Source organism: Eschscholzia californica, unplaced genomic scaffold (assembly GCF_041429995.1).
Source record: "Eschscholzia californica isolate CP2 unplaced genomic scaffold, dmEscCali1.0.p SCAF_2, whole genome shotgun sequence".
Taxonomy (NCBI): Eukaryota; Viridiplantae; Streptophyta; class Magnoliopsida; order Ranunculales; family Papaveraceae; genus Eschscholzia; species Eschscholzia californica.
In genome coordinates this window covers 66,221,925-66,231,956 of record NW_028238309.1, presented here as the reverse complement: position 1 = coordinate 66,231,956, position 10,032 = coordinate 66,221,925, and the positions used below count along the sequence as shown (strand labels likewise).

The following is a 10,032-nucleotide window of genomic DNA, read 5'->3' as shown; positions in this document are numbered from 1 at the left end:
ACTAGTTTAGCTACAAAAATTACCACTATCTAAGCTCATGCATATGTCTTGATTAGAAGTGGGTTTAGTTGGTGCACCTAACACAATTTAAGGAAAAAAATTGAGATCAAATCATTGCTAATTTGTACTAAGAAAACTAAAAGCAACTTTTTAGTTTTTGAAATGTCAACATACTTTAAGGGATATGATTCGGTCTCTCAAACTCTTGACCTATAGGGTAAAAACCAGCTTAATTGGTAAACACTCCTTTACGAAACATAAACTCAGACAATTGGATCTAATAATTGTAAGAGAGTTTTTTATGCCACTACATGTCCAACTACTGGAACCAATCTCACTCATCAAAATGGACCAAGTTGGACTGTCTGAGTCGAACAACTTCTAGATGATAAAAGAAAAAAAATGAACTCAGCTATCGGCAAACTCTCCATTTAGGTACTGTGTTCTTTTTTTTCTCTTTATGTATCGACCTATCTAGCAATGAGGGCATGCTTCCGCGTCAAAAATGAGTGCTCCATTATAAAAACTAAGAGAGAAGAGAACACTACAAAAAGAAGGGTTATTGCCAACGCTCTATCTCGACAGCCTAATGAGAAAATGTCGGCAATAATATATATGCAGACGGTTTCACAATTAATCGTCAACCGAGTTGACTAATACCGACAGTTTTTACACAAAACCGTCGGCGTAGGTCATCCCGTGAAAGTCTGTGTTTTTCGGGTGCCGACAATGTGAGTTCCGTCCGTCAGCAGTGTTTCGTTGCCGATGGATTTCTCCACTTATCAACCACCTACGTATTTGTCTTCCTATCTAAATCTTGTTTAGGGAGAGCTCCACCTTCCTTGGAATTTAACTCGGAGTTTCAGTCAAAGCGTTACTTTTTTTTGTTGAAAGGGTCTTAGTCAGAGCGATGATGGCAGAATCTTTTATTTTAGTTTTATATTATTGAGACTCTCAACAAAAAGAAGATAGTTGATGAAATTATAAGTTACGAATTTTCTTAGGAACCTAGAATAAGTCATTTCTCACCAATGCAAAATTAAGAAAAATAAGGATCTAATAACATTATTCTTACACCTCTTTTACATGACAAGATTGGAAAGCATATATATAGTAGTCGTCAACATTCTTTCTCTAATTTACCACTCCCTCCTCCATTTCCTTAGAAGGAATAATAGGAGGTTCAAACTTACTAAAAACCCTAAAAGCTGATATGATAGACAAGATGAAGAAGCACAAAAAAGCAAAAACATGAAGAATTAAAGCCACCTTCACTCTATAACAAAACCCTTCATATGAACTACAAGCTTCACTCCATGATACATCTCTATCACCATTATAAGCCAAGTACAATATTTCCATAATTGCAGCACCTGATGTCACCATTAAATAACCTAAAATCTGACAAACAAATACAAAAGTACCCATCATTAAGAAAAACATAAATTGTGAGATTTAGTTAATTGGTATTCTTTAATTTTACTTTTCATTGTCTGAATTTGACTCGTCTGATTCAAATTAACTATACTCAGCCCAAATAAGTCATCCTAACTATAGTCGGCCGAAATAAGTCATCCGTACGAGTCAGACATCATAAGCCAGACAAAAGTCAAAACCAGAAGATCCTAATGTCAATCCAAACATTAACTTAGATTTGAGATCTGACTTAGACCAAAAATACCCATCATCAAAAAAACATAAATTGTGAGCTTTAGGTGGTATTTGTTTAATGTCATATGACTTATCGTACTGAAATAGACTACAATCAACTTAAATTAGTCATTCAGACGAGTCAAAAAAAAAAGCTCTGAAATCTGAATTAAGTAATTTCAAACACGAAGTTAAATGTCATATCTGACTTAGAACAAAACAATCACTACTATATTAAGGGTAGAAGTTAGAACCTGGTCAGAGACAAAGAATACCCAAGCTTTGGTTAATAAGAATTTGAGCCATGAAGAAACAATAGCAAAGAGAGAATAACTAGCAGAGATGGCATTGATGCAAATCAAGTACCTGTATGACAAATTAGTGTATGAGTTATATATCTGAATCTGAATTGATGACAGGGAAAGTTAAGACAAAAATCAACAGAGAGTTAGAGAGAGAGAGAGAAATAGAAGTTTTATTTACTTGAGTCCTATCAAGTTGTTGAACTCCAACTTCCCATAAGTAATACTGTCCTGTCTGTTAGTTAAAGTCACCCATATTGATGCTATACTTAGTGGTATTATTGATAGCCTGAGGAAAAAATCTAGATTTTTAAGGAAGTTTTTTTGGTGATCTCTAGAGGATTTGTTTTCTGAACTCATCTTTCAAATGTGAAGGGTGACAACTCACACACTCAATGCTAATCTTTAAAATACTACTACAAGTTAGAGATAGAGAGAGAGAGTACTGTTTGTAAGTGGGTATTGGACTGTTGGTTGTTGGTGAAAAGTGGTGTTTGGGGGAAGGAGTAGGTGTGAGTAGTGGAAGTGCTTTTACATTATGACAATTGATGACAATGTACATTCTTTTCAAAAGGCTAATTATTTCAATAAGTTTTTCTTTTTTGTGTTGCAATGACCATAACATTAAAAACTAGCTTTACTATTAGGGTTATTTCGCAAATAGCCCCCGACTTCATGACCGGTTTCCTGCCTAGTCTCTTACTTTGTCAAAAAATATTCAGATGGCCTCCTTTTTGAGTTACCGTTATAACACCGTTAACTAGTCATCAATTCTCTCTCCTCCATCTCATCATCTCTCTCTGCCACCTCATCATCTTCACCGGCGAAGGTCGCCAGCCGGCCAATTTTTTGACTGACGACCTTCAAATAATTTTTTTTCTCTCCTCTCTCTCTCTCTTAAAATTTTTTTTTTGAAATTTTTGTCTCCTCTCTCTCTCTCTAAATGCTTTGGCGAAGGGGTTCCTTCGCCGGAGCATTTAGAGAGAGAGAGAGGAGACAAAAATTATTATTTTTTAGAGAGAGAGAGGAGAGAGAAAAAAATAAATAAATAAAAAATTATTTGAAGGTCGCCAGTCGGAAAACTGATCGGCCGGTGAAGACGATGAAGTGCCGAGATTATGAGGTGGCAGAGAGAGATGATGAGATGGAGGAGGGAGAATTGATGTCTGGTTAACAGCGTTATATCGATAACTCAAAAAGGGGGTCATCTGGGTATTTTTGACAAAGTAGGGGGCTAGGCAGGAAACGGGTTACAAAGTTGGGGGCGATTTGAGAAATAACCCTTACTATTACAATGAAATTGAGAAAATAAATCGGGAACCAAATGGAAAATTCTAGCACGATCGTTTCTTCTCGCCCATTTTGCAAGAGTATCAGCCGGAGAGTTGTCAATTCTAGGACTATGTGAGAATCGGATGCTGCGGAATTGCTTTCCTGATTTTCCTGATGTATCCTGTTATTGCTATTGGATACACTTTTTAGCTTCAATAATATGGTTGATAAGTTGCTGACACATAGAACCCCCAGTAAATTTGCCAGATGGAGTGAGTTCCCATCTCAAGTTATCGTGACCTTCATGCTGAACATCTATAGCTTTTATACAGGTTAATATCTTAGGGCAAAATAAGCTCTGCATAAGAGAATCATTACATTGGTTATTAGTGATAAGTTGGTGAACCTAGGTGTGTTCTGAATTGTTTTGGTTGCATAAAGGTGGAGGATGGTATGGGATCCAGAAGTCAGTCTAAATTTTAATATTAATACCTGAGCTAACTTCCCACATATCGAAGTTTTGAATTTTATCCAGTTGCGGGTGGATGGACTGAGCTAACTTCCCATATATCGAAGTTTTGAATTTTATCCAGTTGCGGGTGGATGGACTTCCATTGTCATGAGTGGGTTGGTTTTGGAGGTCAGAAAATACTTGAGGTAGTGAATGTTTGTCCACCACCTGTTTTGGTGTAGTGGTTGGACACCGGCTCGCAATACGGAAGTCTGGGTCTCATGTCCGATTACATTGAAGTACAAATTTAGGATTTATTGAACTTGGATATATAAATAAAATAGATGTAGATTATATGGCTTTAAGCCTCTTAGTACGGCCTTTAAGGGAATATATATATATATATATATATATATATATATATATATATATATATATATATATATATATATATACATATATGACCTTAAGGCTCAAATTAGACCGTTATGGTACTTATTATTCATCAATCTTGATGTCTCTTTATATTATCTCTTCATGATATATCAATGTCATGTAAAGATGACTCTTGCAGACCTTATCCAAGAAAAGGTAGTGAATGTTTTCTTTATAAGTAAGATTTACCATCAATCTGATTCGAGATATGAATCAACTTTAGGCAATGTTAAGTTTTGTTTGATTTGTAAGGTATGACTCGTACAAATGGTTACTTCAAGCGAATTTCAAGTCTATTTACACTAAAAGATTTAGATGAGTCAAATTCAGACCGGTAACAAAAAAAGAATAATCATTCGGAATCTGGTATCCCCAGTGAAAGAGAGACACATGTGACCACCAGAGCAAAGTGGCCTTCACAATGGGTGAGTGTTAAATCACATCCAAGCCAATACCAACCTCTGATAGAAGCTTCCACTTGAAGCAAATAGACAATCAAAAAGAGCAATTCACAATAATGAGAGAGAGAGAGAGGGAGCAAATACACTAACTTTTCTTTTTTATGTAAACAAATAGCAGCAAAAAGCTACTAAAAAGATATGTCCATTATTATAAAGCTTAGGAGCCATGACTTGGTAACTTACAAAATGGCCTTCTAAGATTTTCAAAAGAATTGAGTGCTCAAAGTTTTCTTTTATCTTCTCTGTTTTCTTCTCTTCTTCTTCTTCCTCAAGGGATATCAATCTCCTCTGCTAAAATAGAAACAATCCCCAAGTAGTACTTTCTAGCAAGTCCACTCTCTCTTCTCTCTCTCTCTCTCTAACATTTTAATGGTAAGTACAAATCTCTATTCTAACACCATGAACAAGAAAACTTCCTGAGTCTGGAAGTTCGGGTATTCTTCTTCTGTCAACTATGATACTCCAATACCTCTCAGAAAACTGCATTCCAAAGAGCATTATCGCCTTCTCCACATCGTTGATGGACCTCTTTGATCCTCTCTGCCGACTTGCAAATCCCACTACAGCTCCAATCAAATGAAGCTACACAGACATTACCTGCCTGAGCCTTCCATTCACAGTCTGTCATAACAAATTATACATCTTGGTAAGTAGAAGGAAATTTAAGAGGTAAAGTAAACTAGAATTTCGATTCCATTTTCTCTGACTACATTCAATTCTTGACTGTAAAAATTCGTCTAGCTACGTATATCTGAGTGCCGTAAATTAAATATTTTGTTTTTATTCTTGGGCCTTCCATGCCTCCAATTGGTCTTGGGCCTCTCTCACGCCAAAAGCTAGCTCAAGAGGGAAAATCCCACCTCTTGAGCTAGCTTTTGGCGTGAGAGAGGCCCAAGACCACTTGGAGGCATGGAAGGCCCAAACCACTTGGAGGTGTGGAAAGCCCAAGACCACTTGAAGGCGTGGAAGGCCCAAAACCACTTGGAGACGTGGAAGGCCCAATACCATTTGGAGGCGTGGAAGGCCCAAGACCACTTGGAGGCGTGGAAGGCCCAAGAACTCACCCACAAATGATAACAGAGCCCAGGTTTGTTAAAGGCTTTCAGATCCCATTGTGGAGGGTGGAAGAAAAGTGTCACCTCTTTTGGGGTGAGAAAGGGCCAAGACCACTGGGGCACAAGGAAGGCCCAAGACTCCACCCACACAACCTGCCACAGCCTCTTGCATGGGTCGTTCCTGTTGTGCTCACCACGGTCCGTGTAGGGTAATGGTCTGTTCCTTAATGGCGTGTACCAGGTGTCGCCACTTTAATAGTCATTGGTGCCCTTGGAGAACACAACTCGTTGTGAAGAGCAAAATCACTTAACTATTTTAAAAACCACGAAATTTGCAAATTTTCAGAAACACTCATTTCTTTTTGTTGCATATGAGTATGTGAAGGTTAATGAATATTAGGACTCACCAGGCGGAGTACCACAACAAAGTCTTCGGTCATCAATGTGCTCTACATCTAACCCGATAAACCAAGCGCCCAACGATACATCTTCATTTGCATATTTATGTAGTACATGCCTGAAATTAAGAGATGTTTAATAACAAACACGGAAGAGATCGAAGGAAAAAAAAATGGGTAGAAATGAAGGTGAGCTCTTACTGGTTGATTGATATATAAGTAGCCAAATCTTTCGAAACAGCATACAGCTGACCAGTAGCATGGCGGAAATATTTGTTTCCTGATTCACCAAATTTCCAGTACTCGGGTTCATGGTATCTTACACCCCTGACATAAAAAAGAAAACTTATGATTTGAGGTTACCACTTACTAAACAACCAACCGGCTAGACAAATTTATGTTCGAATCTTACTTTTGAGCAAGGACAGGTCCCGATTTCATACACCCTATATACACCCGTGGTTTTGATCTGTGTCTAGCTAAAGTTGTTCCTAGTGTTGCTGCATTTTTTGAAAGCAAATAAGGTCGATTAGACGATGTTAAGATAACTTTGTGCAGCAATTTAGATTCATTAACAAAATGATGGTTCAGAATGTTCGAAATTTGATAGTTGTGTACCTATATTTACATGGACGTCATCGTCGACCTTAATATAGAAATCTGCATCCCAGAGAGCAACAGCAGTAGCAAAATATATCTTTGTCTTGGCTGAGAGTTCAAGATATCCTTCAACATGGTCCTGAATGACAAATTATAAACACGAAAAGGTAATGGTTAATGTTTTGTTACAAAATGCTGCCTAAATGTGGCCAAGGGTAAGCAAAATTCGGGTAGGAAAACTTACCAGCCTCAAGAAGTCTCCATGCTTTCTATCTTCTGCCTCGATAGCTCTATCCAGAATACCACCTGATGTAGCACTGAGAACAAGCATTTCGAGTAATTAAGTTTTTCGTCTCGAGAAATTTATAGTATCTACAAAAGTTTGAGTTTATGTGATAAGAAACAAGTTCGAGATTTTATTTTCGACAAACATAGGATGGTATCTAGGAAGTCATATCTCCTCGAGCTTGAGGTTTTCTACCCTTTACAAAGACCTAACCAACTCAACATCTAGTCATCAAATTTAGGAGTATCATAAATTTCTGAAGCCTCCATAAATGTAAACTGAAGGCTCTTTATGGCTTAATCCATGCAATTTCCTTTGGACCCATCTAAGAAGGGGTGAATGGGGTTGACAAGGCATGATAAATGGGCAGATTTATCGTACCAAATACACGGTTCTTATCAGGGGCAAACATGAACTTCTGTACATCGGACCTTTATAAGTGATTTGGGAATTAGATAATCAAATGAAATAGCTAACAGTTATGTTGGGGATGTCAATCCTCATGCACCAATATAAACATTTTAGGTAGCCTTCCAAGACTCTCGAATTTCTCAATTATCGAGCAGTTTACAAGACTCAATATATAGATATCAAGGTTTCGTCTTTGTCTTTCAGAACTCTACATAATTCTTGTATTTTGGTTTCTCTTTCGGATTAAGTTATTTCATATACTATTTATAGCTGATAAAGTCGTTGGTGTTTCTCCGTCTCTCTGAAAACATTTCAACTGCTCACCTGTGACCGATAACAAAACGAGTAATGATGCCCTTTTCTTCCTCCATCTTCTTTCGTTTTTCGCCTTTAAAAAAGAGAGGAAAAAATAACACCCAGTTTCAGTAAATCAGATTAAACAAGTATTTGAAACCTTAATTAGCAGAAAAATGAGTAAAATCGAACAAAGCAAGCTGCCAAGCGCTAAATTCACCGACCTTGAGGCATCCAAGTTGCACGAACTGAATCTCTTCTTTTACGACTACTAAAAGCAGTATTAACACCGACAACCATTAAATACTTTCTTCTCTTAGTTGGTTCGGAAACTTTGACGTCGTCTGACATAGGAGACCCATTGAGTATAGACTCTTGAGCAGCCCTTGCGGCAGCTAATTCCATCTCCAAATTTGATATCGTTTTATCCAGTGTTCTACATTCAATATTTCATTATAAGGTTCCGATTTACATAAACGATTAACGTGTTATGTTATATGTACCAAAATCAAGTTAAAACAAGGGCAATTGTTTGTGTTTCTTACTGTATAGCATGATGAGTCTTTGAAACTTCCCCCATTATGTCTTTCGGTTCACGCCTTATGTTCTTCTGAAAGAAAATCAAAGATTTGACAAATTTTTCTCATACATTAGTACGTTTTAACTTCTATCAACAACAATTAAGCGAATCATTAGCTCAAGTTTGATTAATTGGTTAAGATACTCACAATTGTTGAATCACAACCGTCGGAAATTAGATTAAGCTTTTCATTTTCTGTCACCGTTGTCCTCGTAAGATCTTTCGCCTCAGGAACCGTCCACATTCTACTAAAAAACGAATAAATTCATTCATTAACGTAACATATTTTACAAGTCGAGCGACAAAATTCGGAAATTGTAACGAGGCGGATCTATGAGTAGGCTAATCCTTTCATCATCACATTGGTCATCGCGGGCAATTTATTCGCTACAGTGACCTATTTCTGCTCTAAAAATAGATCCTACACAATTGCCCCAACAAAATGATGAGCACAAACAATATTTAGAAAGAAGGATACATATAACAGTAAGAAAGAGACTTAAGAGACATTCTAATTTCATTGAAGGAAAAAGAAAACAAATTTTTTATTTGGATCTGAACATTAAAATCATCTTAGAGAATCAGAGATCTAAACCTAGCTTATAAATCAACACAAAATACTTTGATCATAGGAAGAATAAAAACCCTAACTAGATTTATGAAATCAATCACAAATAATCTTAAGAAAAAATATAAAATTGAAATAGAGGAGTACACAAATTCTTAGTAGCTCTCCCTCTTAATCAAACCCATTAAAAGACAGCTAGAACAAAGTTATAACCTAATTGACTTAACTAGTAACCCTAACAAATAACATGTAAATTATATGAATATTGGAATCAAAAACTCAAAATTTCTTAGGGGAACACCCAATTTGAACAAAATCACTCATACCCATTTCTCAAATATTAAGAAAACCAGCAAATTAATGAAATCCCATACTCAAAAACCAGTAAACAAAAAAAGGGGAAAACCCCAAAATTAATTGAGGAAGAAGATGATGAAAAGGGTACCTATTAGTGAAGAGTAAACCAGCACAAAAGCTTCCAAGACAAAGCAAAATAGCCCAGTTTCTTGTTACAACACTCCTAGAAGAAGAAGAAGGTGGGTCTATTCCTCTGCTCTTGAATGACATTTTGATCTCTCTTTCTCTCTCTCTAACTCTCTCACTAATGTTATATTCTCTCACTTACCCACACCACAATTTCTCACAGAGAAGAAATTCATTTAGAGAGGAAGAGAAAATTCAATTAGAAAACTCCAGAAGCAGAGAATCATATAAAGATCAGCTTTTTTTTTTGCAGAGAACCCAGACAGAGAAAACTAAATATTTACTCAACCAGAAATAGAAATAGGTAGATGATATAAGAAAAAAGAAGCAAAGTCAGAAAAAGAAGAAGACTTGTGAACTTTCTTTCTTTCTCTCACTAGAGACTAGAGAAGAAGAACTAATAACTACTTTCTCTCTCTCTCTCTCTAGTGGGTAATGGTGGAGATGGGTAGATATATATATAAAAACAGTGGAAGGAAATTGTTGAGAGGAGACTCACCTCACCAACTGTTTGTTGTATGAGAGTGTGGGGTTCAAATATCAAAATGACAAACAAACCCCACCATTAACAAACCAACATTTCATTAATTAAATCACTCTTACCATTCAATTCCTTCCTGCCTTAGCCCAACATTTTATTTGACAAATTTACCCTCTTGCAAGTCCTACTAATAGTTTTTTTTTGATGAAATGATTCTACTAATGGTTAGTGTAATGGTGCAGAACGACGTTTCTTTTTTTTTTGTTGAAAAGTGCAGAACGACGTTAAAAGCAAGAAAAATCAGA

General features: G+C 36.5%; 2 protein-coding genes across 4 annotated transcripts; both read right to left on the bottom strand.

Annotated features, from left to right (window-relative positions):
* Positions 1–1,039: 1,039 nt before the first annotated feature.
* Positions 1,040–2,428, bottom strand: LOC147560478 (CASP-like protein 2D1). The gene is made up of 3 exons (XM_086662628.1): positions 2,134–2,428; positions 1,905–2,016; positions 1,040–1,401 (listed from the first exon to the last, which is right to left on the bottom strand). Exons 1-3 carry the CDS (start codon positions 2,310–2,312, stop codon positions 1,135–1,137), a joined length of 558 nt encoding a protein of 185 aa, XP_086518754.1. The 5' UTR covers positions 2,313–2,428; the 3' UTR covers positions 1,040–1,134.
* A 2,224-nt stretch (positions 2,429–4,652) lies between these two features.
* On the bottom strand, positions 4,653–9,807 carry LOC147560477 (putative beta-1,3-galactosyltransferase 2). 3 transcript variants are annotated; one of them, XR_015234810.1, is made up of 11 exons: positions 9,209–9,764; positions 8,344–8,440; positions 8,161–8,225; positions 7,840–8,051; positions 7,646–7,709; positions 6,869–6,941; positions 6,643–6,763; positions 6,437–6,524; positions 6,226–6,351; positions 5,499–6,143; positions 4,653–5,383 (listed from the first exon to the last, which is right to left on the bottom strand). XR_015234810.1 is itself a non-coding variant. In XM_086662627.1 (11 exons), the coding sequence occupies exons 1-11, from the start codon at positions 9,328–9,330 to the stop codon at positions 5,044–5,046; spliced, it is 1,227 nt and encodes a 408-aa protein (XP_086518753.1). In that variant the 5' UTR covers positions 9,331–9,807; the 3' UTR covers positions 4,653–5,043. The 3 variants fall into 3 exon arrangements, 2 of the variants coding, with proteins under 2 accessions (XP_086518753.1, XP_086518752.1); XM_086662627.1 differs by having other exon boundaries at positions 4,653–5,192; positions 6,034–6,143; positions 9,209–9,807; XM_086662626.1 differs by having other exon boundaries at positions 4,653–5,192; positions 6,034–6,143; positions 8,344–8,443; positions 9,209–9,766.
* Between the last annotated feature and the right edge of the window lie 225 nt (positions 9,808–10,032).

Bases quoted from the DNA above. Each gene is read 5' to 3' on its own strand.
- LOC147560478 (XM_086662628.1), bottom strand. From the start codon at position 2,312: ATGAGTTCAGAAAACAAATCCTCTAGAGATCACCAAAAAAACTTCCTT. The intron at 2,017-2,133 runs GTAAATAAAACT...TTTGTCATACAG, and splicing joins AACAACTTGATAGGACTCAA to GTACTTGATTTGCATCAATG. The intron at 1,402-1,904 runs GTTCTAACTTCT...TTTGTTTGTCAG, and splicing joins TATTCTTTGTCTCTGACCAG to ATTTTAGGTTATTTAATGGT.
- LOC147560477 (XM_086662626.1), bottom strand. From the start codon at position 9,330: ATGTCATTCAAGAGCAGAGGAATAGACCCACCTTCTTCTTCTTCTAGG. The intron at 6,942-7,645 runs GTGAGCAGTTGA...GCTTGTTCTCAG, and splicing joins CGTTTTGTTATCGGTCACAG to TGCTACATCAGGTGGTATTC. The intron at 6,144-6,225 runs GTAAGAGCTCAC...TCTTAATTTCAG, and splicing joins ACTTATATATCAATCAACCA to GCATGTACTACATAAATATG.